This window comes from Salarias fasciatus, chromosome 19 (assembly GCF_902148845.1).
Source record: "Salarias fasciatus chromosome 19, fSalaFa1.1, whole genome shotgun sequence".
NCBI classification, from domain to species: Eukaryota; Metazoa; Chordata; class Actinopteri; order Blenniiformes; family Blenniidae; genus Salarias; species Salarias fasciatus.
This window is the reverse complement of record NC_043763.1, coordinates 13101264-13129141: the sequence shown is the minus strand read 5'-3', so window position 1 is coordinate 13129141 and position 27878 is coordinate 13101264. Positions and strand designations below refer to the sequence as shown.

At 42.5% G+C, this 27878-nt stretch overlaps 2 protein-coding genes across 3 annotated transcripts; both read right to left on the bottom strand.

The window, feature by feature from the left end:
* Positions 1-9597: 9597 nt before the first annotated feature.
* On the bottom strand, positions 9598-18715 carry LOC115406983 (eukaryotic translation initiation factor 5A-1-like). Of its 2 annotated transcripts, none has more exons than XM_030117288.1 (5): positions 18573-18715; positions 16829-16999; positions 16579-16683; positions 13600-13731; positions 9598-13283 (listed from the first exon to the last, which is right to left on the bottom strand). In XM_030117288.1, exons 2-5 carry the CDS (start codon positions 16988-16990, stop codon positions 13221-13223), a joined length of 462 nt encoding a protein of 153 aa, XP_029973148.1. In that variant the 5' UTR covers positions 16991-16999; positions 18573-18715; the 3' UTR covers positions 9598-13220. The 2 variants fall into 2 exon arrangements, with proteins under 2 accessions (XP_029973148.1, XP_029973149.1); XM_030117289.1 differs by lacking the exon at positions 18573-18715 and adding an exon at positions 17285-17689.
* A 1782-nt stretch (positions 18716-20497) lies between these two features.
* slc2a2 (solute carrier family 2 member 2) lies at positions 20498-27375 on the bottom strand. Its single transcript, XM_030117400.1, has 10 exons — positions 27152-27375; positions 26828-26952; positions 26466-26581; positions 26156-26318; positions 24745-24851; positions 23056-23136; positions 22771-22875; positions 22572-22673; positions 21471-21674; positions 20498-21388 (listed from the first exon to the last, which is right to left on the bottom strand). The coding sequence occupies exons 1-10, from the start codon at positions 27196-27198 to the stop codon at positions 21197-21199; spliced, it is 1242 nt and encodes a 413-aa protein (XP_029973260.1). The 5' UTR covers positions 27199-27375; the 3' UTR covers positions 20498-21196.
* Positions 27376-27878: the final 503 nt, after the last annotated feature.

The following is a 27878-nucleotide window of genomic DNA, read 5'->3' as shown; positions in this document are numbered from 1 at the left end:
GTAATCTTACATTTAAGCCAAATTCTTGGTTTGAAACTTTAATGAGAGATGGTTTTAAACTAATTAATACCAAATTAATTACCACACGCACATGCACTTTTGATGGCTTGAACCTTTATGTAAATGAAAATATTTGATGTACAGTATGTACAGAAGCTCATTAAAACGACTCATTAATTTGAGAAGAAACTAAAGTAAAACAAATCAGATGCTCCAGCATAATAACACGCATCACATTTATTTGTAATTCCCCTGTGGCTCCCACACCAGTAGTTTTCCACCACTGTGGGGGGGGGGGGAAAGGGAAAGAGGCGTCGACCTCATCAGAATGGCGACCTTTGAATGTGCGTCTTCGATTGTTACGCCGCCCTCCCTCGTGTTTGCCATTGATCACGGGAGAGCCCGCTTTCTGGCTCGCAGTTCACACACTCTAAGTGATGTTTATTATTGGATGCAGACAAATTGGCAACTGAACAATGGAGGAGGCAGAGAGCAGGTTTCCAATCAACGTGCCACTTTCACCTCATCCATTGTGAGCAGGGGCAGACGGGGTCAGAGGAGGCAGTTGGTCTTGGTCATCGTTAGACGTCTCTTGTTGGATCTTTCCATTCAGAGAACAAAGCCCCGGCGGTGGTTTGTAGAGACAACGTACTGGAGCCATTCCTCCCCGTTACCTTCTCTTATCTGCTACTGAAGACATCGGGAAAACGGAAAAGACATTGTAATGATTCTCACTGCAGATCAATAGGCCAGTTCTTTCACGACTGACGTCACTCGGCGCTGTCAGTTCAATCCACCGGGCGCGTGCAGCAGTCCGTCCATCGTTAGCAAATCAGCAATGAAATATAGTCATTGAACTTAAGGTTGAATTCTCAACACACACTCACACACACACACTCACACACACGCACAGACGGCGGGGCAGTTCTCTTTTAGGTGCAGATTTATGAGGCGGTGTTTTGGTCCGGTCCGTCCTCTCGCTGCCACGGCAACGGGCTTTGGAAACAATGATTCAGAGCAGCTTCAGGGATGATCCAGGCTATCACACTGAGAGCAGCCAAATCCCATAAACACAAAATAAAATGGGAGCACACATTTTCTATTTGAAACTTTGACGCGATTTCAGTCGACAAAACAAACACAGGAACCCCAGTAGGACTAACACACCAGAAGAGTGCTGAAGTGTAGAGCAAACAATCTAATCCAATACAATGAGACGAGGGTTTGAACAGGTTTAGGAATTTAAAACATTTTAAAGTTAATGCTAATAATTACTGAGAACAATTAAGGGAATGTGATCAGGCAGGTTATGGTTTTGGTATCAATATTTGAAATCCCTCTCATTCATTTTAATGCATGCTCATGGTCTCCTAGTTTTAATTGTGTGTCAGAGTTCACATCACATCCTTCCTCCAGTCGCCGACCCTGATCCAGTCAGCTGAACGGACAACAAAGAGAAGGAAAGTTCACAGAAGGGGACAGCATTTTAGAAATACACAGAGGAGAGACACCAGACAACATGAAATCACAGAAAAACGGAATTAAACACTGGGATGGCGACAGGCTCTTTGCTCCATGTTTGTGAATTTCCCACAGGTGTTCACTGTAATGAAGAAGCAGATGTCGAAGAAAACAATCTAGCCAAAGGGATGTTTCCAAGCTAATATTGACAGTAGAAAAAAAAAAAAAAGGTAAGCTACTCTGGATTGCAATAAATATACAAAGAAAATAACATTTTACAAATTAGTGGTCAAGTTATAGAGAGAAGACAGTGGCCCTTCTCTTTCATAACACCTCCTGTGCAACATTCTGTCCCAAACATTCTCTGGATCCACCTCTGAGTAGGCGGCAGCATAACTTCTGCTGCAGTCATTAAGTTGCTGCAGTTCATAGGAAGGCTCTTTCTGGATGATCGGCTACACCCTGAGCCAAGATAACCACACAGCATTAGTGTAGACGTTTTCACTTTTTCACAGTAAGACTGCATGTTTGGTTTTTGCAGAATCAACTAAAAGCACTACTCACATTTTTGGCATTTTGTGAGCTCTTACTACATTTAGCCTTTTGGTGTGAATGAATGCAGAATACTGTGAGGTTCAAATTATTCATGAGTTATCGAATCAAGGTGAAAAAAACACACTACTCCTAAACAGAAAATAGTTGTGTGTGTGTAGAGCTGTTACAAATTATTTAAATTGATCAGCTGATAAACTGTCAGAGACAGTCCACCTCACACTCCCACATTCTGACTCACTTTGTTTCCAACGAACACACAGTTCTAAAAAGTTTTTTTTCCTTCCTACAAATCTAAAACCTGCTGTTATTTTATGTGCACTCTATAATGCACTATATTTATCCCAGTGAAACGGCACAATCTGAGACTGCAGTGAAATCTTTAGCTCAAAGGCGAGCCGCAGATCCAGAGCCTTCGAACTCGTGCAGGTAAATATTTACATTCAATAAATGGTCAGTGGGCTTTTTAACTTCAGAGGGAGGAGAGCGTCCTGTGGGAAAACCGACTTCTCACCATGACAGGTGCATCCCAGATGTGAGGAGCCGAAACGCTAAAGAGGGTGTGGAGGAGAGAAGAGAGCGGAGAGCATTACACATGACAATAAGGGAGAGGAGAAGGGATTTGGCAGAATAACTGCAGAAGAAGAGGAGGATTGTGAGCATCATGAAAATTGTCAAATTGAAAAAAAAAGAAAAAAAAGAAAAACAAAGCAAAGAGTAAAAAAAAAAATGAAGTGAAGAGGTGAGTTTAGGGTCATGTGGGGAAAACGTGAATGGAATGAATTCCACAGATTAGTGGCAAAATGACTCCTTGTGTGTCTTAAAGTAAAATGCATTAAAACATTGGCTGTTTTGTTGCATTGGGTGCCCTGTAAGATTACATATATTGCCTGGTGCTTTGATATGTACTGCTGCTACTATTCCTGTAACCTCATAATTCTCTTTTCTACATTAAATATTCCCAGATGGCTGTTGTGTTTGCTAGTGTGGCTCATATGGGCAGTATTTGCTTTTTCTTAGACCTTATGGCACCACCTGGTGTAGGAAAACAGCAATACACATTCACCAGTAACTGAAAGCTGTTTCAGTTCAGTCTATAATACTTTTACATTGAAATGAAATGCCTCAGATCATTATGATGGCCTGCAGAACTCACTACTTAAAACTCATTGATAGTAGCTTTGGTGCAACTTCAATTGGTGCCCGACTTAAGTGTGCTTAACACGTCGACCATTCAAACCTTTGCTTGTGAATGCATGAATCTGCATGCGTCTGTGACCGTTCCTCTTTTCTCTGGCTTTATTCCAACATGGCCTCAAATGTTTGGACAACAGTCATCTGGAGAGGCAGGTGACAGACTTTCCACTGGCCTCCAGGTGCATTTTTATGTCGTGACATTATTGTTCGATATGCACACATAGCGCACAGGTCTGAACTGGAGAGGCTGTTATTAAAACATTTGGTAGAAAACAGCTTGTTCTGGTTTACCATGAAGTCACTTACATCAGTCTCCTCTGAACACACACACTCACACACTTTGGGAGTCACTGTCAGGTTCATCCGCTCCCTGCTGTGGCCCGGGCCTATCCCACGACCCCCTGGAGCTGTAACCTGTGATCCAGGAGAACTGTATTCTGGGTAACAGTGTTTTTGTAACCGCTCCCAGTCCTCAGTCCACAAACACAGAACCACAGACCATATGCAGCACATTACATACCCACTGACTCATTTCTGCACTGTTTTTGTAAAGTCAGTGCATAAACGGACTTTTGTCATTGATGCAAGTAACACGTTGTACCCATCGTATTCTCGGAATGCTACTCCAACGTGTCTTGGGTAAAATCACAATTCGGTTCCTCTGTGATCATTCTTCATAGATTAAGTCGGTTCAACAGCGGGGCAATCCAGGCATGCTGATTATCTGAGGTGGGAGGATTGCACGGCGTTAGTCGCCATTATCTGTCACTTCCACAAACAGAGATAGGACATCTGCATCAGCGGCAGACCCATTTTCTCATCGCGCTCTCCTCGGAGGTGAGACAAAACAGGGGTGAGTCGTTTCATAAACAGCCTGGAGAAAATGGGGACTTCATCAGAAAAACAACACTCCGGCAGAGAGACTCTCCCTGTGTGTCCTTGAGATTGTTTTCCGGGCACAGTGAGCGGCGTTCGTTCACACACTCGCTCACACCCGAGGTGGAACTGGAAGTATTTTAAGGACACAGAACTCATTTTATTTTTGGATCAAATGTGAAATGCATCTTGAACTCGATCTCATCTCTCCCCATCGGCGCTGGAGGGTAGTTGCAAAGCCAGAAAAAAAAAAAAAAAAAAAAATCGGTTTCCATATTATCCACTTCTCTGTATTCATGACTCTCTCCAGTTTTTGTCCTCCGTCCATGAGTATACCCACACACCTCCACAACAGACGCATGCAAATTTCTATCCAGAACCTGGGACTTTCATGACAGGAACATTGTCAGCAACCTCCCAACCATACTGACGGAAGAGACTTCCCCCTCGTCACCGCTGGAACACACACAAAAGGTTTTGTTGTTGTTGTTGTTATTATTCCTTATGTCATATTTCCAGTCAGCAGCTGCCGGGTGGGTCCTGCTGTGTCCTGGAAACTGATAAGAATGGGAGAAGAGGAGTCAGACACCTGTTTATTGGTGCGACGGCCTCGCCTCAGGAACTTCCGTCAGGCACTTGAGCAACATCTGTCTTTTCAAATTCATATGAGTGATAACATAAGCATCGAAAACATTTCAGGAAAAGGTTGCTAACTGCTGAGAATGCTTTGACTCACAGCTGTTCAACCCTTAATTTTCGGTTTCTTTAACTGGTAACCTCACCCCTCACTGGACTGAAGACTTCATTTCAGCCTTTCGAACAGAATAAAGCGGCGGGCTGACGGAAGTGTTGCCACTTTGGCATAAAAATCTTGCAAGTTCGCATTATGTCTCCACATTATGCCCCCCCCGCACTTTAAAACCACTTCATTCAGCAAAACGGTGCCTGGATTTACAGCAAGCCACGTGAGGAGCTGCTGAGAATGATCTTAAAACAATCCTGTTAATGACATGATTCTTAAATATTGACTCTCATGTAATAAAGTAAACTGTGCACAAAAAACGAAAACAAACTGATGTTGAATTTTGCCAGATGAATTACAAACGGTAGTGTTTTCATTCCTGGGCCATGAGAGGCTCTGCTCATCTGGTTTGAATCAGGCGGGGCCCGGCCCACCGGCTCTGCTCCCCGGTCCCGCTGGAGTCAGCCTCCAGATGTTGGACACAACCTTTCAACATTCCAACTACTAGTCTGCTAACTGCCCTTACAAATATACATGCATACGTCGCGGGTCGTCCACACACACACACACGCGGAAGTTCAAAGCAGTGCCAGAGGGGAGCAGGTGGCCAGAAACAACACGCCGCATTTACCCAGAGCTCGACTGGGGGCTCAAACGCCATTCAATCAAAAAAGACGGGGCAGAAAAACAGAAGCTCCGCAGCAAGTCCGAAAAGAATCTTCACCACTTCTTTGCTCTTCAAACCTGCTGCGCTTTTTATTTCGCTGTGTTTATACGGCTATGGTTCGTTGCTGAACTTTCTGTGTGCAGTTTGCATGTTCTTCCTTCTGCAGTCTAAACTCATGCAGTTGATAGAGAAGATGGACGTTATCCAGAAGCATTCATTCTTATGAATGAGTCAGTTCTTCACAGAAAAGTCTATGACAAGTTCAGTTTAAAAATTCTCTACATTATTCTTAATTGACATAATTTGTTTTAGTAGGTAAAAAGTCATTCTGACTCAGGTAAATGTCCCACTGTGTTACAATGTGAGTTATCTAAAAGATCGGAACATCTCAGTGTCTGTTGTAGAGGAACTGTGAATCATGGCGTTTCCTGACTCGTTTGTTCGTCACTTTTCAGAGCAGCATGTTCTGTTACTCATGTGACGTTCACTGTACAGTCATTAAAATAGTTTCACAGAAGAGGCGGGACACATGAGATATCTTTTGTTCTGACTGAAACAACGCCGACACATTTTTTGCTCATAAGGTCGGGGAGGGTCACTTCCTTGGAGGGTCCTGCCTTTCAAAGACAGAGGGATCCTCACAGCAGTGCGAGTGTTCAGAACCTCGTGTGCGAAAATAGAAAGTTCACGCTGTGAGGCTCATTCTCAAATGAATGCATTTGTTAGCATAACTATTTCTGAAACAAGCACACTCCCCTGGCCTTCTGGTCTCAATCACAGCCCTTTGCAAATGTGCAAAGGCTGGCATTTCAACGCCGAATGCATCTCGACCTGCAGCACTGAGACAAATAATGTCTTTTGCGCGAAACGTCTGCAGTGTTACCTGCAGCCACGGTCATTAAAAGTGACGTAAAGGTGAAGCAGAAACTGAAGGATCAGCGTGTTCACATGATTAATGTACGAGACAGCATGCTGGGCGTGGAGGCTGCAGATTTCCATCCTCAGTGAAAAAACGTCTGGCAGGAACAAAGACATCTTTGCCATCCCCATTACCACATCATAAGAGGGTTCTGGTGTTCTACACACACCCCCTCCCCCCATACAGACGCAGGAGTCCTCCCCACTGCTCTGTTCTCAGTGGGAATGAACACATGAAAGGAGGGCCATGAAATCCTCTCCTGTCCTCCATCAGTCCTTCATATCCAGTCAGAGGCCGAAGATGAACTCTTCCTTCACCCAAAACCTGGATTCTATAACTTCACTTATCTTCAAGAGCAGCACCCGCACAACACACCCTGGTCCTCCACAAGTCAAGACTGAACCTGACCCGTCTCATGGAGGCTTTGTCCAACAACAGGTTCAAAGTTATTCCAATAATTCATTTCAACAAGCTCAAGAGTCACATCTGAAGGTTTGTGAGAGTCATATTTGACAGTGATCAGGAAAAGCAGAAGAATTTCCTTAGTTCTTCAAACTTCACATGAGATTTTCTGAACATGGTTCATATGAAAATATTTTACGTCGTCTCACTTTCAAGGGAAGATCTGTAACGGTTGTTCCACTATTAAAAACAGTTTTAAACATGTTTAGCAGCTCACTGCTGAAAAAACCAGTCCTGATATAATTTATACGCTCTGGTGTGTATTTAAACAGCACGTTCCTTCAGTTTGAGGAGTCAGTTCTTCACTTCATGTGAAGAACTTCTAGTTATCACTCTTCTCTAATCTCCTCTGGATCCCATCAGGACACAGCCTCCATGTGCAACAGCTGATTGTCTGCTCCCTTTTACAGCGATCACCACAGAAAGTCATCGCATCTTGAACATGACTGGATTTATAGGACTGATTTTTCACCCACCAGAGTCTCCACAAGGGTTATATCAACACTGGCACTGTTGTGGTTAAGTATATTAATGATCTGGACATGTAAGGCTGAAAGTTTCTATACATAAAAAAGGACCTGAATGTGCTAAAGTACATTTATTCAACCGATTGTCGTGATATATTTTCTGCCATCTCTGTCACACAAACACACATTATCCCAGACAGTCTTGATAAAAGCACATAGTTCACCGCTGACGCTTTGATCTCTCCTCTCTCTCCATCTCAAGCTGTTTTGAGAAATGGGTCCTTCAGTTACATAATGGCCCTTTCTACAGCTGACCCTCCCCAACACTGATATCTAGTGTGTGTACTCCCCCTGCCATAAGATACCAGTCCCTCTGCCCTCAGTCTCTATCGGATCCCTCATTGTTTGAAACCGGTTCATCTCCTCCAGATATCAGTCTGGAATCCAGCTGTACTCTGTCTGAATAAACAGGTTTGGAGGCGGCGGAACAATCTATAAACCTCAGCCAACCCCTTCCATAATCCCCGCTCTGCTCTCCATGTGCGCCTTGAAAGAGTTCAGCGTATCTCAGGGAAAAACTTTTACTGGAAGCTTCGTGTTATGGCCACAGAGTATCAATGGGTTTGCTTGGGCTGGTGGGGATTCCCAACAGAGAGTGTGTGTGTGTGTAAGCATCTTCAAAATTACATAACCAACCATGAAAACATCCATTTGACATAATTTCTCAGTACTCGAGCAAAACAAGTGAATTGTCCATCTGCAGCATAAGAAAAATATTGACTAAAGAGTCTAACCAAAGTTTTTTTGCTCTTAACCACTCAAAAGGTGACAAAAAGCAAATTATTTCCAGGCTTAGATACTGAGAATCTCACAAAGACAGACAGATGATCCAAGAACAACTTCAAAAGCGCAGAAACCAAAAGCAATGTTTTACTGACCTCTACTGAGCAGCTGGTGAAGGTTCATGCTAAGATTAAAATGTGGACTTTGAAATTCTGGTTGAACCTCCCATGAAATATCCAGAGCAGAACACAATCTAAATATTAAAACAATCCTATAGCGTCATGTAAAGCCATAAAAAATATCAAAGGTGGGTCATTTGCAGGCTTGTAGCGAGTAAAATAAGTATCCACTTACAAATAATAGAGAGGATAGTAATTTCTATTGCAGGTAGAAGAAGAAGAATACCCTGTCCAAGACCACAAAAAAATAAAAAAAATTAAAAACAAAGAAAGAAAGAAAGAAATCTACAACGTTCCCTTCTCACCAAGCTTCTTGCTTGTTGTCGTGTGGCTCATGCAGCCCTGTGCAGGTCCAGTTCTGTCTCTGGTGTCTTGATCCAGCTTCTTGGTGTCTGCCACGCTGGAGAGGCTGCAGCTGATTGGCTGAGTGTGGACAGGTGTGCAAACAGGTGCAATTAATACAAGTAAGGAGTGACTTTTGAGAAGCACTCAGGTCTGTGAGACAGTTCTTGCTGATTGGTAGGGGATCATATACTTGGGATAAAATGCAAAATGGTATAAAAATCACACAAAGTGATTTTCTGGATTTGTTTTTAAGGTTACCTGCTATCAAAAATACAGAACTCTCAATTCTTCTTAAGTAGGAAATCTTATTAAAACAGCAGGGTATCAAATACTTATCCCCCCACACTGTACTGAAGCTCTTAGTTTAAATACAGGAAGGACAGGTATATATTCCACCCAATCGAACTTTGTATTTTCTCATTCTCATTGAATTTTATTTTTAGGTTTTGCATATAAATACCAAAGGTGAGCAGTCCAATTTTCCTGATAAGAAAATATCCTGCAAATTTGATGGAAAATTGACCAAATATTTTCCTCCACCCAACAATATAATCACTTACTTCAGATTCGTCTGGATTTACTTTTTCCCCCTACCATCACCATTTCAGCACAGTCTTGCTTTATATCACCTAAAGGTTATTTCCACTATGAAAATCAGGTTTTAAATTTTTTTTTTTTTTTTTTTTAAGTTTATTCTATATTGGACTCAATTTTTGTTTATTTTCTTTGCTTGCATTAATCTTTTTAAAAACTTTCTCTACATTCAGTAGAGCTGGTTAATACTGTCATGACACCAATGCCATTAATTCATTTTAATAAGGGTAATAGGACTACATAAGTCTAATTAGATGAAATGTATGTTTGAATACAGCGTGCCAGGCTCCTGAGAAGACTTTCAGACTTGAGCCACTCATCAGTGACTCCTGTGCTCAATAGTGTTATTACGCTGGACAACGAAGACAAAATACTTTATTGTAATGACTTACAATGAAGTGTTTGCCAGTTTGAAAACAAGAGAACAGCTGTTGCATTTTCTTGTAGCCAGTAACATCTGAATAATCTTTATTTTGTAAATACAACAAAAACAAGAATTAAATCAGTTTTCTGTTTTGTTTTGTTTTTCTCTCAAGACAGCAGCCATACATTAGAGTAAGAAAACAAAGAAGCCCATGAAGTTATATGCTGCAGAGGATTTCCCTCTGGACACAGTGACGGAGCAAAGCTGGAAAATGCCCTCAAACCACTTTCCAGCACACACAGGGACATACGGTACACTGAGATTAACCCATTTCCTACGTTGATTCCTGCGCTCCAAACACACAAAGAAACCACCTTTAAGACAAATGAAACCATCCCAATTTAAAAAGAAAAAAGAAAAAACTACAAGCTCTTTTTTTTTCTGAGACTTGTCAGAAATCAGAAAAGAAAAAAAAAATCTCAGAATATAACATATTCCAACACCGGTATAGTTTAGGTTCGAGAACAATGGATTAATAAAACATGCTTGTGATCTGAATCATTACTGATGACACAAAGTAACACATCTAACACTCAGTTTAGCGCCCTGAGAAAAACTGCCCCCACCACATTGACCAGTCTTTTTTCTTTTCTTTTTCTTTTTGGGTAACAAGGGCAGGGCCGTCTCCCTTACAGTGTAAACATTTTCTCAAATGGAATTAGAGATCCCTTCCGTCTCCAGGTGAGAGACGTCTCTAGAGGTTTGACGTGGAGCTAATTAGTGCTACATATTGGAGGCCAGAGTCGCTCAAAAACATTCAAATGGAACAAGGAATGACAACAAAGTCGATCGTGACGCACTGAACGGGGAACCGATATGGCTTGAAGGAGTACTGCTTTAACTTTGTTTTTTTTCCAAAATAGCTTTTCTTCAACACATTCTTTGGCTTATTGCTCCCGAGAATAAAATGAGTGTTAAATGGAAGCGGAAGGAATGATGCATGCACACGACAACGCAACGAAAGCTTTGTGACATGCTGCCGCTTTTAGAGCAATTCTTTGTTAGTGGGCTCTTTTTAATCTGCCCAATCGAAGAAAGGAATTCCCGACATAAGACGGAACAGTGGCGTTCCAACAACACCTGCATGGCGTCCAGCTCGGAGTGCTGCTATCTGAGTACCGGAAGAGGGAGAGTAGTTAAATGTCACCCCCGCAGTTAATGAGAATGATGAGTGAATAATACTCAATGGACGACGATGGTGTTCTCATTGAGGCAAAACAATAACAAAAAAACACCTTCAGACTGGAATCTGGGGAAATAAATATTATACAATGGCTGCTGTTAAAGCTAAAGAGACTACCTTCCAATGTCAGTCTTACAATCTGTGTGCACAAAACTGAATTACTTCAAACATTTAACATCATAAATACCTTAAGTGGCATGACGAACGGTTAGATTTCAACTACTGAAGAGAGAGATATTCCAAGCTGAGACTGAGCGTGTTGAGAAAAGCACGGGTCTGTGACCTGGCTGTATTGCATACTTATGCTCTTTGTAGCAGAAATGAATCTCAAAAAAGGAAGAACTTGTTGTAAGACAACTCTGAAACAGTAATTTACCACAGCTACATAAGAGGTTGTTGTAATACTTCCTAACGCATCCAGTCTTGACAGACTGGCGTCGAGACGCGGTTGAAAAGGTCCAATAAGAGAGAGCGAGAGAAAACGACAAAGAAAAACCTCACTTTACAGTGTTTCAAATATATATTGCTAATAGATTTAGAACATGCTATTCAGCTTTAATTTTACAATAAGAGGTAGGGAAAAAAACAAAAAGAAAAAAATCTACCTGGCCGTGTTTACATTGCAAGTTCTCCAGCAGGGCTGGAGAACGCACTGCAATCTCCTGCCATCAACTCACGTCTCGCAACAGATTATGCGAGCGTGTATGTAAAGAGTAACGCATTGTTTCCACAAACAAAAACCACCAGCTGCTAGCCCTTTGAGTCTGAACTCCACCCTTAAATATTCAGACGGCTAATAAACCTACCACCCACAAATTTAATTTTCCACTACTCACCTCCCACCGAAAACTAAGCTCATCCGTAAACACTCGCTGTGTTCGATTCCTCACAGTGAAACCGCCACTTTGATTTGGCTACGTGACACGAGCCAATAAGTGGTTTCTTCTTTCTCTAAATTATTTTGGGCCAGGAATTCCAAAAGTGATCGAAGTTTGTTGTGATTATACTGCTTGACCAGATTCTTATTTTAATGAGTTATAGTGTTTTGTTCGTTCAAAGTAATTTCCTATACATCTGTCAGCTTGTAAAGGCCTCGAGTGAAAGAACTGTCCGAGCAAAGGAGGAGGAGAGAGAGAGAACAAAAAAAAAAAAATCCTCACCCAACCGTCCCTGTTCAGGCCTGTTTGGCTTCATGACTACAGAAAGTAGAGATTCCTGCTGGAAAAGACCAATTTTGAAGGCCTGGCTATATTTATATATAGTATAGAGCTTGCAGTGAGATCTGCACTTATATGCAGTCAATATAATGTTTGTATTTACATTCATTCATAGCTGCTAAAGTGTGCATTCAAGCCAATTTAAGTGTGCATATGGATACAGAGAGCCACTGGCCACAAAGTTACGTACACCTCTTTAACTCTTACGTTTGCAAAATGATTATAATCAATGGATGTTTTTAGACATAAAGACAGAAGGAATTAGATTAAGACACTTAGGATGTGTCCACAAAAACAGGGATTCACCCATTTAGGTTGGTGGTGGACCTCTGGGCCCTTTAGTACCAACTGAATGATGTTTGAATGTCAACAAAAACGCACTAAACATGGATTTCACCATAAAACGTCACCTTTGCATCGCGGATGTGGAGCTGATAAATCTGTGGGACGTCATCACGACCGCATGGAACTAAACGTCGGATCAATGTTTCCAGCACCTTTCGAGATCAATGCTACTATGAATGAAGGCAGCTCTTAAGTTAAAAAAACAAAAAACAAAAAAAAAGTCCAACGGTGTACCTAATGTTGTGGCCAGTGAAAGTGAAGATGCGACGATCGTTGCAGGTGTGTTTTTTGAATTTTCTGAGCTGGGTACAAAACAGACATGGAGCCTGCTGGACGTGGAATGATGGCGATGAGTTAAGATTGGAGAGAGATTTCGAGTTGGGTTCAGCATCCCACCGAAAACAGCCACGTTTCATGTTCCAGAAAGACAGTAAGTGAATATAAATGCAATGCAGAGTAGAAGGAATAAAAAAAAAAAGACAACCCCCTAAACTGACAGGAATGGTATGAATTTGCTGGAATACTGATGGGTTGTTCCAAGAACAGCACCCCAAAAAACAACATCAACAACAACAAAAAAATCATTCCCTTTGCAAAATGATACTGTGATGGATGCAGATGGATAACTTCATTGATTGAGGACAACGCCTGTCAGACAATTAAGTTACAATTGAGGCCGGCCGAGCTCGACCTCTGAACTTCAGCGGAGAAACAGGGTAGGGTGTGGGGGGAAGGCCTGGAGCTTTGGTGAGGCTTCAGAACCATGATGGAGGACAGGAACGTGAGGTCTGCAGCGGCGTCCTCTTCTCAAGTGGTCATGGTCTTAACGGCAACTACTTGCTCTTCGCCGAGAGCACTCAGGACAGAAACCTGAAGGAAGAAAGCAAACAGGGTAGAGATTCAATTATCTACATTATGCTGGGTAATTCGCCGAGCTCGTCTTTCTGTATTAATTATATCTTACAATAAAGCCTGGTGAAATGATTTGATTTTAGATTAAATTAAGTCACTTAAATGTAGGATTCCTACTGAGCCACAGACATTCCATTGAAATGATGTTGAGATTATTTTTCTTTCAAAGTTGATATATGTAACTTTTGCATTTGAACATGAGTCCCCCCCTCCCCAATTAAAGCATGCACATCTCAAAAAAACAAAAGAAAGAAAAACATTTTATCCAACTCACCACGAAGACTTCGTCATTATCAATTTTGCTCTCAATTTCCTTGCTGAGATCCCCTTCTGGCATTTTAAGGTCATCTCTCACGTTCCCACTGTCGGTCATGAGGGATAAGAAGCCGTCTGAGACACCAAGTACCTGTATGTGTGATCAGGAAAAGAACAGCAAAGTAGGAATATTATGATGTTTAAGGAAAATAGTGATTCCAGACAACAACAACAACAACAAAACACCACCAGACTGATCTTGAAATCACATTTAAAAGAAATGGCATTGTGTGACGAGACGAGACGTTAAACACGACCAGCAGGATATCAACATCAACATGAAGCAGACCATTATTTTAACGGACCCACTGGAGCCCACAACTGTACGTCAAATAAGAGACTTGGCAATCTGGTGATCGTGATCAGAAACTGAAGGGCATGACTGAGTTCTGGGTGTTTATAGCTACAGCTGATTTTAACAAGAGAAGAATTGATAGTAGTTCTTAAAGGTGCCATGTTGTTCTTGTTGTGCATAAAGTCATCAAGAAGTTGTTAATTGTTTGCGGACTTGTTTTCTCATTAGCAAGAAGCTCATCAACTTGCATCCATTCAAGCATGTTCCGAACCACTGGAGCCATTCCCTGTTACCTAAATGAAAAGGCAGAGTACACCCTCAGCACTGTAAAAGTATGGCTCGCATTCATTGGATCTGCCTGATTTGTGTGTGCGATGTTACTCGAATAAATTCAAAAAAAAAAAAAAAAAAAAAAAAAATGTCGAGCCTCCAACTACGGAAATTGATAATCAAAAAAAATATCTATCAACCCAACAAACAATCACTACAATGACGAAGTTCCTGTGACTTTACAGTTAAATTAAGTTAAATTAAGAGCTTACAAGCAGACGGGCTGCCATAAGCAGTCCGATCACAGTGGGTGCAATTTCTAACATTGAAACTGACCCGTTTAACAGATTTCTGAAACAGGTCTGTTCTGCATTGGTTTTCCAACAAATTCCACATCTGCTATTACAATTCTGAAAATAAAAGTTCTATAAGCACTTCAAAATGAAAAACGACTGCATAAACATGAGAGCTTCAGTGGTGTCGTAGTTTGAATTGTCTAAATGTGTAATGTGAGCCCTGGGTCTGCATGCCATAATGGAAATCTGTTCTGCTCAGTTCTGTAAAAGCCTTCAGCTCAGATCTTTCGCCAACACATTTGAACAGGTTAAATTAAACTTCTGGTGTGTTCTTCCTAGTCTTTAAACTGACATCTACACGAATATTTGGGAATAAATGCACTTCAGTAGCCCTAAGTGCTAGTCACTACTCATAATATTTCATCATTAATACCCTGAAACCAGATTCAATACCCAATGTATATTTATCAGACTGAACCATAACCGTTTTGTGTACAACAAGCTCAATTTTTCAAGTTCAACATATGGTGCAGTTATAGTTGACATTTCAGAGAATGTCCATGTGCCAGTTATAGCATAAAACATCCAATGAGGATGGACACATTCTTGAAAATGTATGTTTTTGATGAACAATGGCCCAGTTTACATGGGTGTTTTTTTCAATCCGATTGTAAACAATCCTATTAAACGGAGTGTATACATGTACAGCATACAAAGCGATCCATGATGAATCCTCGTTTACAAGGACCCTGGGTGAAGCGGATTATACAACGTCCTGTGACATGCGCACAAAGTCTCACGAGGAACTTGTAGGTCTTTAACTCTGCAGCAGCAGTCCTCAGCGCCGAGCAGAGAGTTTTTATCTGCTGATATCTGCTCAAATAATGTCCCAAAAGTCCATGATACGCTGCTGAAGGAGCGGCTGCTCCCCTGGCTGCAGCACCGCTGCACCGAGCGGCACGTCTTGTTGTGAGCTCTGCCTCTGCTCCGGGTGTCGATGTTTCGAATGAACTGGTGCCCGTGTTAACTTGTGACCAATACATGATTGAAAAATGTAGTCGTTCTGGCGAACGTCGGTTATCGACAGTTACAGTGAGTGTATACGTTTAAAGTAATTTGTTAGTCTTACTTTAACAACTGCTGTAATCAGCCTGTGTTTACACAGACCTCCGCCGTCATTCGTTAACACGGGAACCAGTTCATCCATAACACCAACCAGCGATCGCTCGTATTCTGCTATACAGCTCTTTATACAACTCGCTATTGCGCGATTTGGTTCAATCTCGCCTCTCCAATGTTTTTTCTGTCGGGGTTTTTTTTTACTAAAAAAGTGTTTTTCAACCACCGTGGCGTTCTCTGCTGGTTTTTTGACTGTGCTGCTTCCCGTTTACTGGCACGTCACACGCATGCGCAGAACAAACACTCCCCCAGTTCAATCCGCTCCGCTGTCAGGCTCGTTTATAAGGGACACGGAGCGGATTGTCGATCAGCGTAGACCACCTCATACAATCGGCTCCAAATTACAATCCACTCCGAGTGAAGCAGATCCACTCGGTCGTTTACATGACACATTTTACAATCCGCTCCACGCAAATCCGCTTATATGTGGTCCATGTAAACGTGCCTAATGGGAAATGAAATCATGGGCTGTGCTTCACAAGTCCCCTGTTGCGTGTTCCTGTCTTAAATGTGTTGCTCTGACAAAACTGACTGAAAAAGCCTCCCTCTAATTTACATACCTCTGGTTTCTTACTCCAGAAACGGCTGCCCGAAATGAGGCCCCCAGAGAAAAGACAGCTTGCTCACTGAAACCTGTTCGACCAGTTAAAAACCTGTATATCCTTTCGCAACTCGGGAGACGGCTCACCTCTGATGTATTTGTCACTCCCACTAAAGCAACTGAGAAAGTAGCAGTTTTCTCACATTGGTTTTAATTAAATTTTCTAGCATAAAATCCCCCCCAAAAAATACAAAATATAGATAGCAATTGTGTTCAAAATGTCCAAACACAAAGATCAGATCAGGTTTGCTTTTAGTATCAAGCTGAAAAGGTGTCCATTAACCAGAGACGCCCCACCTGATAGTCTTTCCTTGTCACATTGGGGACATTCATGTTATGGGTAGATGGGCAGATATCTTCATACTTCTTCTGTGTGAAGATGTCAAGCCCAGTAAGGTGAACCTGTGAACAAACAAAATTTAACGGTAAGATGTACTTCTGGACCAAGTAAGTGTTAAAGGCTACATGTAAAAATGTGAAACAGCAAGGATGGATCATTTCAGTGCTTTGGGCAGTAAATTCCACAGGATGGATAGGGTGATTTTACCTTGGCGTGTCCGTGCTTGCCAGTTTTGGAGGTAGACATTTCGACGATCTTGCAGGGACGACTCTTCAGCATGACAAAGCCGTTCTTCCTCAAGGCAGAGCACTGCTGGGGATAAGTTGAGGAGGCCCCAGCATCTCCACTAGTGAAATCATCATCTGCCATGGTGGACTTCTGTCAGACATGCAAGAAAATAAGAAATGTGAATGAGTGTGGAGTGAGGTCTGAGACAAGGCCAGTGTGACACACAGTAGATGCCGAGTCATGACATGGCTATCTTTAAAATGAAAATAAATAAATAAATAAATAAATAAATCAATACTACTAATGGAATTATCCCGTAATAGAATCGTTGTTTATCTAAGTTAAATCTCTGCCATCTTGTGTTTTTCCCCGCAAATCCAGCAGATGTTAACTCCAGTTCACAGACAACTCGGAGCTTTTCTCCCTCTTCTCTACCTTCTTAGCTCCAGAAAGTGCTCCGAACAAAGGTTCCGCGGAGCAGCGGCGCGGCGGGCGAGTGAGTCTCCCTGCTTCAGCCGATTAACGGAAGATGTTACGTGGCAGCGGGACCAGACGAGGTCCCGACACGGTGCCTTCAGACCGCCGGCTCGCTCCGAATCTCCGCCTCGTGTCAAGTGCTGTTTTCGTTAGCCACGTTAGCTTCGACCCACACCCACTGGCTCCGGGGGGGAAGTTTGGTAGCAGCAGCGCAAACTGTGGCACTTCCGGTGGCAGCTCGAGCTCAGCCTGCTGCCTCGGGTTTCCACTTCATCACGTAGCAAATATTCACGAAAACTTAATAAGTGATCGTTAACTTCATGGATTGATCAGCTACACGTGAGATTATTATCATCAGGATGATGCATCATGAACGTCTACTGTACTATGAATACTTCAGGAAACTTGACAAAAAAAGAACAGCAAACAGACAAGATGTCCTAGAACGTTTGCGTAATAAACAACATTCTGTCTCAAAGCAAAACTGTACTTTTTGACCTTTAGAAATTATTCAGGAACCCTTAAAAAAAATAATCACTGCACGTGATTACATCATGGAAATGCGGCTTCAACCATTTGTTATGCAACACCGTCAAAACTAGAAACTTAACCACGCGACTCCATTGATTCACACTTCATGAACGTAACCATCCTTCATCATAGGTTGTGATATTTCAGCTTCATGTCATCTCTCATGATGAGCTGCATTCAAAATGCTCAAACGACATCGCACCACCCCCGTAGTATTTGAATATTTACAGAAATACAGGATTAAAAACACATTCCAAAAAGGTCGATTCCTCTCTCGTTCATTAATATGACTTATGCAGCTAAAGACACATGTATAGAAATGACCATTCATAAAAATGTGGACTGATACGTTGTATTTCGTTGAAATGTGGTTAAATAAATAAAGCCAGGGATTGTTTTGGCAAGAAAGCAGCATTTGCCGCAGAAGGACGCGGAGCTGCTCAAACTGCGTGCAGAGGAGAGACGCAGCCTCCCGGAAACAAGGAGCACGGGCTGAAGGAGCGCGAGGCCCGGCTAGGAGGCAGCTAGCTGCTAATGCTAACGCACCGAACGGCGTCCCACCGCGGCCAAGTTAATAAGTAACAACCGGGGACGGGGACGGGTCCCGGCGCCACCCATCAGCCGAGCGTCACCGCGCCGCCGACACGCACGTTCACTCGACGCGAGACTCGCGGGTGAAACGGTAACTTATAAGAAGTGTGTACATTTAGCTTACCTCGCGTCTTGCTTACACACACTCTCACACACACACACACACACACTAAAAGAAAAACAAGAAGAAGAAGAAGAGAGAGTGACTTCGCATGCGTGGAGCTTTTGTACCGCAGGAGGGGCAGGGTGAGGGCAGGTACGGCCAGGGCTCCGGTGACGCATGCAGGGAGGGGGGAGCGCTCCGCTCCGCTCCGCTCCGGCGGGGGGAGGGGGGAGGGAAGGAGGTGGGGGTCGGGGTGGTGGAGGCTGCAGCAGACTCTCCGGGTCTTCCGCCATGTATACCCCCCCCCCCCCCCCCCCCCCCCCCCCTCCCATAATGTTGAAATATCTCTGGTTTACACAGCCAATGAGTTTACAGTACAATATACTTTATTGTCCCACTTAGGAAAATTTGTCTTGGACTCAGTAACTGTGTCATAAATGCCTTGACAGCCACGTGACAACACTCTCCACAACTATTACAGAGCAGCATTGCACATACCCCATGACTTTACACATAACACAAATATGTACCATATAATAAACATAGTATGAGTGAATTGCATTTGGAGGAGAGCTTGCACGTTCTTCCCATGAAGGGGTTTTCCTACAATACTCAGATTTTACACCTCCAGTGCACTCCTGCGTGTGTCAGGGTGTTTGTTCTGTTATGGGCTGGTGACCTGTCGGTGTACCTTCACCCATATCCAAAGGGGATCTGCTTGAGCAACCCTTAGTTAGGCAGTAGGTGCATGTACACCATTATCTTCACAGTCACTATCGTTACACAGAGTTATTCATACTCAGTTTGTTGTTTGTGCTTATTGTATCATGAACGAACAAAATTCTTTCAAATCTATTCACTAAGAGAACAACTCTATTAATGATTGCACTGTATGCAGAGTGGACTCAGAGTATCTATGTTTAATGTAGTTTTAACATTTTCTTCTGCATGGATTCCAATAATTCACTCACAGACTCAAGTTGCACACTGTTTATCACCATCAGACCAATAACGGTTTCTTTCTTCCATTTCATCCTTCTTGTACTGTAACGCAACTATTAGTAGATGTCAACCTCACTACTTTGTTTGCACTTCTTTTTGTGTATTTGCTTCCAAACAGTTAAACAGCTTTTGCTTTTTTCTTCATTTAAGTACCCAAAATAAATGAAAAAAATACATTTTTTTCATATACCGTACAGAAAAGCATAGATTTTATTTCAGCACTTGTAAAATATTAGCATTTGTACAGCTGGAATTAAATTATAATACTTTAATGTATGTAAACTTAGGAGGTTACAACTGTTGTCGCTCAAGGCAAGAATGCAGTGCTTGCACTGGAAGTGCTGATGCAGCCTGATCTGTAAGTAAATAGTCTGGAATGAGTCCCTCGGTGTTGCCAGGGGCTGTGTAAGAGTGATAACGTGTTTGGGTACATAGATCTATTTGTAAGCAGGGTAAATTTTGTGTAGTATCTGTTCAACGCTCATCTCCACCCATCTGTTCTCTGTACTTCCTGACTTATCTTTGTAAATTTTGTTATTTCGGTGGCTATTTGGGAGTATAAAACACATGTTTCTGTCGATTAAAGAATCCCTCCCAGCTATGTGGGATGCTGGATGAAACTCTATTGCTTTAAAACTAGTTAGTGTTGACGAATTGTTGTTTTTCTGTTGCACAAAAACTTTAATTACACTGTCGCAACTGGTGACAAAAGGCTGTAATTTACAACAGGTTTGTCTTTGAAAAAATGAGTCACATTTTTTGTTGTGTTGCTTTAAAGGCTCTTTGCTTGTTTTGTGAAAAGAGATTTTTTTCTATTTATAACAAACTCTGTTGGCACTAGGTAATAGCAAACACTGAATTTTGAATGAGAAGCAATAGAAGAGAATACAAGTTTCACTGAAATTTTATTTTCAGTTCCTTTAAAGATTATACAAACCAAAACACCATTTAGTTTAATGTCCATTCATTTCATGGTTGCAGCTTTTAAAAATGCATTCATACTGTTAATCCAGCAACTGGGGGGCAGTGGACACAATTCTTTGACATGATGAGCAGAAATATGTGCATGCAATTTCTTTAACACCTCAAGCCCACACAGTCAGCACTCATTTTGAAACAAGAAGTCCAACTCTGAATTTAACTCTGTTACAAATCTGTATTTTCTTTTTCATTGTGTTTTTCTCAGGCACTTGGAAATTTTTTGCTTCTGCATAAGCGTTGTGTGTTTTTATGTAAATGCCTGTGTGCTGCTGATGAGTGATGCAGCAAAAAAAATAAATCAGGCACCACAAAAGGAATTTTTCAGTATCACTCAGGGAAGAAAACATATCTTCAGGTCAACATTTTCATAGGATCAGCAATATTTGCAATCTCTTTCACATGCACATAGTATTTAAATTGATGTCAGTGTAAAAGCAAGAGTATAGCTGCTTCCGTTGTCAACCCAAAATACTGCAATAAGAGTTAATGTTTTGGTTCAATGTAAACTTCACTCCACACATTATGAAGGTATGATATGAGCACTGGGATTAAACATGTTGTCTTTTTTGTGTAAAAACTGTGTTCTCCATTCATCAATAAATGTACATAAACAATCTCAAAATACAGAGATATCTCTGTGTACCATGCAAGTAAACAGCAGTTTAGGCATCTGTTGATGCTTTGAGCTGCTGCAGTTCATTAATGTCCTTATGAGTCCGGCGTCCCTTTTGGAATTCGGCAGCGATTTCCTCAAATGTTTTGCCCTTGGTCTCAGGCACTCGAAGGTATATAAATATCGTGAAGCCAAGAAGCAACACGGCAAACAGGATGAACACATAGCTGTCCATCCAAGCCTGGGGAGAAATGAAAGGAGGAACAGTTATATCAAGACATGCCATCCCACGGGCTTATACCTACTGTGTTCTTCCGTCTCACCTGTATGTATGGAAACGTCATGGCAATGATGAAGTTACTTGTCCAGTTACAGCAGCCGGCGATGGCGATCGCAGCAGGTCGGGGTCCCTGACTGAACAGTTCAGCCACGATGAACCACGGAATGGGACCGGGACCGATCTCAAAGAAGCTCACAAAGAGGAAGATGGCGGCCATGCTGACGTAGCTCATCCATGAGTATGTGTTCTGGTGGAGAAGAGAAAATCACTGAGTTGAAAACCTCTTTCCTCCCTGATTGCAAGAGCTTCATTTCATAGCTTTCCTGCTTTAGTTGACATTTGTACTCAAATAAATGTTTGAGTTGAATATTTAAGTATCCTACTAATGGTCAGTGCTACACAAGGTCTCCTGTGTTCTGTCCTCTTGAATATAAGCTGTGTTTGTGAAGGAATCCACACTGGTGTAAGCCTTTGAAAGCTCAGGTCACCCAAGGTCGTGTCATCTGATGCCTGATAACCGCAGTCTGCACAAGTTTTTGTACAGCGAGGTCTGTCTGGGTCAGTGAGACCAAAGTGGCCAGAGTGATGGTTCAAGGACAACTTACACTGTTATGAAGACGACAAACATCTCATCAGCAAAAAACTGAGACCTGAACTGCTGACAGTGATGACTGGCACAGAAAAACTTAGAGCTCAAAAAACTCAGAGAGAAAAGCGCAAAAGACTCTGCTGATATGACAGGCAAAACTGTTGACCTGTTCCAACTGGCACCACAATTCATTGCCCATGATGTGGGCGATAATGTGCTATGGAATTTGGACTCTGGACTTCAAAATCACATAAGAGCCATAGATGAACGCACTCAGGTTGTGCGAGAGATTATCACTTTGTGGCTGCGCTGCAATGCAGTGGTTAGCACTGTCACCTGGATTCACGGAAACCCTGGTTTGATACCAGGTTGGATGCCTTTCTGAGAGGAATTTGCACCTTTTCCCGTTCTTTCATCACTTCTTTCTACAGTCTAAAATACATCCCTGTTAAGTTAACTGGCAACTCCAAATTGGATGGATGGATGGATGAAACTGCAAACCAGACAATTCACATCATCCAGTTCAGGCTACTAAGGATGGAGACTTGAACAAACCAGGAGTTTGAGGCCCACTGTCATGGCAATAGCACAGATGCACATTCCTCCCAGACCAGCCAGAGTCAAGGTCCGTCTGCCGGCCCTGTCCACCAGAGCAACCTGGAACACACAGCACCACGTTTAGTTCTGTGTTTATGTTTATTAAGACGATGCCAGTGCATGTCTGCAGTTTAATGTCGTCCATGTTGCGACTCACAGACACCAGAGTGAAGATTGTGTTGATGACCCCGACTCCAATCGTGGCATAGACTGGCTGACTGACACCGGCCCGCTCGAAGATGGAAGTGGAGTAATAAAAGATCTTGAAGACAAACAGGTAAAGATTTTATATCACTACTAATATATTTTAAGGGACAATGTATTTCTGACACTGACGACATTTAACCATTTTGACCATCATAAGGAGTATGCTGTGAATTTTCAAATGTGATTTTCCTCTAAGCTTTGAAACAAAGTCATGACTTGTTATTTTGTTACTCACAGCGTTGATACCAGAGAGCTGTTGGGACAAGTGCATCATAAGAGCAACAAACAGCTGCCGTCGGTACACAGTGGAACAGATCTGGAGGAAGGAACAGAACAAAACAATACAGAGTCAGACAACACTGTCAGAAAGCAAATCTTCTAAAATATTGATCCCATTTTATACAATCAGACTTAATTTGTCCAGCTTTACCAATTCCTCTGCTACTTTTATAGATATTATATAATCTTAAAGGGACTTAAGGCAAGATTTGTGAAAAACTACACATGCATTTCCACTTTATTCAATGCTAATGGGTCGTGAAGCATTAAAAACCTAAAATAACAGGCCAATCCGCGTATCTGTCTGTTGCCTTATACAGGCTGTGTGCCAAATAATTTGTTGCTGTTCGGGGTCCGAATTTCCCGCGCAATCGTGGGGATGTGACGTAAATTGACGCTGTATGCGCGTTGCCGAACAGGAAGAACATGGCCGCCGTGGACACGACTCAAACACTGCTGGGATCAGGGGCGGGCAGTGTTGCCAACTTGGTGACTTTCTCGCTAAATCTGGCAACTTTCCAAAGCCTCTTTTCGACTTTTTTTGTCAAAAGTAACTAGCAACAAATTTAGCGACTTTTTCTGGTGCTCTGGAGACGTGACAGGACGTCTCCGCTGTTCTTAGCAAGCAGCGGTGCTGCTTGAGCCTCTCCCCCGTCCCAAAGCACTCACAGGCGGCCAGTCTCAGCAGCGCTCCCTGCTGAGTTGGGGCCGATTGGGTAAACGGCCCGGAGCTGCCCCACGGAGGCTGACGGGAGAGCTCCGGATCTCTGCTACCGGGCGGAGACGCGCTCCGTGCCGGCCGCGAAGCGCGCAGGGACCCGCCGCATAAACACGGAGGCGGAGAGGAGCTCCGCGACGGATTTAAAAATGAATCGTTATATTAATCAATGCATAGAAGAACTATTTCCTAGATTAATCGATTACAAAAGTAATCGTTTAACGCACCCCTATTATCAGCGTTATCTTGTGAGTAAAAAAAAATAAAATAAAAAAAAATAAAAACATGACCGAAGCCGGGCAGGCACCCGAATAAATATTGGATATGTGTTTGATTCATGGAGGGAACTTCAGCTGCATTTGGGAGTGAAAATGGATGCTTACAAAAATCACATAATATGCACTGTGGTCTTGCAGTAATCCGCGACGTAGTAAACAGCATGAGCATCCCTGGTGCAGCGCTGTGAAGCCGGACATTCTGTAAAATGTTTGTGCGCGCTCCCGTGCCGCCTTGGCTGGTGGCTGCAGTTACCCACAGCGCCTATCGCGGCAGCACTGAGGTAAATTTTGAAAAGTTGCCTTAAGTCCCTTTAAGATAAATGTACAATTAAAAGCAACACTCTGAATGTTATGCAAATATACTCAATTCTCACTTGTTGAATTATTGTGTGAGTTTGAAATATTCCACAACTTATCACATCAAACAAAGCAGATTTTCTTTATAGTTTATTCAGGCTTGCAGTATGGTGAATCACTGAGATCTAGACCTTTTCAGGAATAATGTCCCAGTTTCAATTCCAGACCAGAAAACTTAAAATGATTTTCAAATTTTCTACATCACTTCAACACAAACAAACAATACCTTTTAGATCGGAACAACAGCACAATATTACAAATTCAACTGACCCCTGCCTGCTATGAGACCTACCAAAGAAAGGATGGAGACTCTCGGCTCCTTGTCAGCCTCTTCTTTCTCTCTCCTCATCTCTTCTATGTCAGGCGTTGCGTCATATGGTCCCTTCAGACGAGACAGACCTGCAAAACAAAACCCAACAAAGAGAGATGAGCTGAAGCTTGTATCAATTACTGACAGTAATTTTTTTTATCAGAAGGAAAGTTTAATGATTTAATTACAGAAAATGGAAACAATGAGTGTGTTGTAATCATAAGTTTGAAAAGTAGTGAAAATATGTAGAAATGAACTTGTACAACAAAGCTTCTTGTTGATAAATCATCTTGCTCTACTGAAGAACTTGTTTCCTTCCTATCTGATGCTGCATTTGTCAGAAACATGCACTTGTGGGATGAGCATCTGAACTCAGAATGAAGAAATTGACAAATTTTCTGCCAATGTCAAGTAGCTTTTCTTTGCTTTTGCTGTTGACTTCTTCTCTGGTACCCCAAGGTCCTCGCAATCTAGTGTCTGGTTGCAGGTGGTTATCAAACAAACGTATGCAACCCATGGCAACCCCATATCCCCACAGTTTTGAACCAAACTTTATCCTCCAAGATGATGATTGTCCCCACAGAGCAGGGTTTGAAGGTATGATAGAAAAGCTTTGACAATTTTTTTTTCCTGAGCACAACCCTCAGTTCTGCTTCTCATCCCTGAAATGCACGATCCTCAAAAATCAAAAAATGTTTTTGTGTCTAATTCTTGCTTGGAACCCACGACGAACAAAATGGCATTTTTATAGTTCAGTTTTCTTAAAAAAGGTATGTGTTGCTGAGCTTTAGAGATGCTTGTATTGTTTTTGTTCCTTATTGACAGATTCAGGTCAGCAGTATTCTGTGTTTCTCGTCAACCTGCAAAGCGGAACCAACCAGCTGCAGGCTGCAGCTCTAAATTCAGGCAACTGACATGAGAATGGTATTGATTTTCTTTACCAGTGGAAGGAAGGAAGGAAGGAAGGAAGGAAGGAAGGAAGGAAGGAAGGAAGGAAGACAAGGTTTCTGTGTGTGTGTGTGTGTGTGTGTGTGTGTGTGTGTGTGTGTGTGTGTGTGTGTGTGTGTGTTCTTGTATTTCTATCCTTGTCGGGGCCAAATGTCCCCACAAGGATAGCAAAACGTGGAACGACGTGCCTTGTGGGGACCTTTTTCCGGTCCTAAGTAGGAGAAACTGTGTTTTCTTGACCATGTTGTTGTTACTGAAAAAAGTAAAAGTGCAAAAACATTTCTTTAGGGTTAGGCTTTGTTGTGGTGTGGGTTAGGGTTAGGGTAAGGGTCAGGGTTAGGGGCTAGACATGAATGGGAGTCAATGGACGGTCCCCACAAGGATAGAAATACAAGACTGTGTGTGTGTGTGTGTGTGTGTGTGTGTGTGTATGAGTAGTTTGTACTTTTTCGAGCCTCTTCTTCCTTGCCCAAAATGATGTAGAGGTACCGAGGGCTCTCGGGGCAAAAGGGCAGCAAGAGGCATTGTAGCACTGCAGGAGCTCCAGACAGACCAAGCAACAGGGGCCACCGATCCTCGTTACCAAGCACAAAGTCCAGACCAATTACCTGCGTCCACACACACACACACACACACACACACACACACACACACACACACACACACACACACACACACACACGCACGCGCAGACACACAAGGTTATACACTCACATGATGCTGTGTGGGTGTCTGTCAGTGTGAGTGTAGTTCACCTGGCTGAGGAGAATGCCAGCGACAATCGCCAGCTGGTGTAATGTTCCCAGAGCTCCTCTGTAAGCCTTGGGTGCGATCTCTCCAATATACATAGGAACGAGCCCACATGTTAACCCTGAAACACACAACACGGACGGAGCTGATCAAAACCAATATTTTCCATGTGAAATAAAGACGATACAGAAGTGAAATACAGCAACATAGCAAGTCATGGTCTTTCTTTCATCCAACTGTGAATGAAAAAGTTAATTTAATGAGCAAAATGTTTTAAACCATTCATTTTGCACAGTTTATATCATATCAGGCATTGAGTGGGGAAATGTCTGTATTACAGCAGTAATACTGGGATTTGAAACCGTACCACAGTAGAAGCCCATGACAGCGCGGCCTGAGATGACCATGATGTACGGCTTCCACATCCTGCAGAGAAGCATCAGCAGCCCAGCAGCTACAGCCAGAACATTGATCATCATCATGCCCTTTATCCTTCAAAATGGAGAGAGACACAAAGGTGGTGAAGAGAAATGGATGGTGGATGTTTACGGCGGTTATTTCCAATGCTGATCTCAATTACAGGTTTCAGACAGTTACATTAACCTCCATCTTGCCTGCTATTAATTTCATCACTAGTCCCAAGTCTTCAGGCCTTTCAGCCTGGCTTGATGTCGCTGTTACCATTCCTCACCTGCCTTTCAGGTCTCCCACAAATCCAACCATGAAAGAGGATAACATGCCACCGATGGAGAAAATGGCCACGGAGAGTGACCAGTATACGACCACAGAGGGGTGTTGTTCCTCCTCTGGTGGTTCTGTGCTGTTGAATGACAGGTCTGCAGCTCTCTCTGAAAACACCCCCAAAGAGCGCGCATAATGCCTTTCAATGACCTACCACACACACACACACACACACACACACACACACACACACACACACACGAAAACAACAAAGTGTGACTCAATAAGGTAACATTATATTGGCTATGCCTTTATTTTCTCCTGATGGGGAAATTAACTCTGCAATTCAAAGAAAAAAAATTATGCACGATGAATGGTTCATTAGCAGCAGCATGACATTTAACATTTCTGGCATTCTTCAACACAATGTTTCAGATGACGTATCTGCAATTTACTCATTTGATTGAATAATAAAGATTTATCTAATCTGTTGACAAGATGTTCTTTTGTGCAGATAAAATTACATAACTGTTTATTTGTCTCTTAAGGTGTGTTACAATGCTGCTGCAAAAAAATGCCTGCTGAGAGTCCGTCCATCTGAGCAGGATCTTAAGCCTTTTTGGATTGGCTGTTTGTATGAATCAACGAGAGTAAAGCTGAAGTGATTCTGTGAGAAAGCAAAGCCCTGTGTGATGCCAACCTTCTGGGGAGCATTGATGACTCCAAGACTGTAGCCG

Coding starts and splice junctions, on each gene's coding strand:
- LOC115406983 (XM_030117288.1), bottom strand. CDS start 16,990: ATGGCAGATGATGATTTCACTAGTGGAGATGCTGGGGCCTCCTCAACT. Junction 13,732..16,578: donor TGACAAGGAAAGACTATCAG/GTGGGGCGTCTC, acceptor TCACACATACAG/GTACTTGGTGTCTCAGACGG. Junction 13,284..13,599: donor ATAATGACGAAGTCTTCGTG/GTGAGTTGGATA, acceptor TTCTTCCTTCAG/GTTTCTGTCCTGAGTGCTCT.
- slc2a2 (XM_030117400.1), bottom strand. CDS start 27,198: ATGTTATCCTCTTTCATGGTTGGATTTGTGGGAGACCTGAAAGGCAG. Junction 24,852..26,155: donor GGAAGAAGAGGCTCGAAAAA/GTACAAACTACT, acceptor TTTGTTTTGCAG/GTCTGTCTCGTCTGAAGGGA. Junction 21,675..22,571: donor CAGTGGGCCTCAAACTCCTG/GTTTGTTCAAGT, acceptor CTTCTCCACCAG/AACACATACTCATGGATGAG.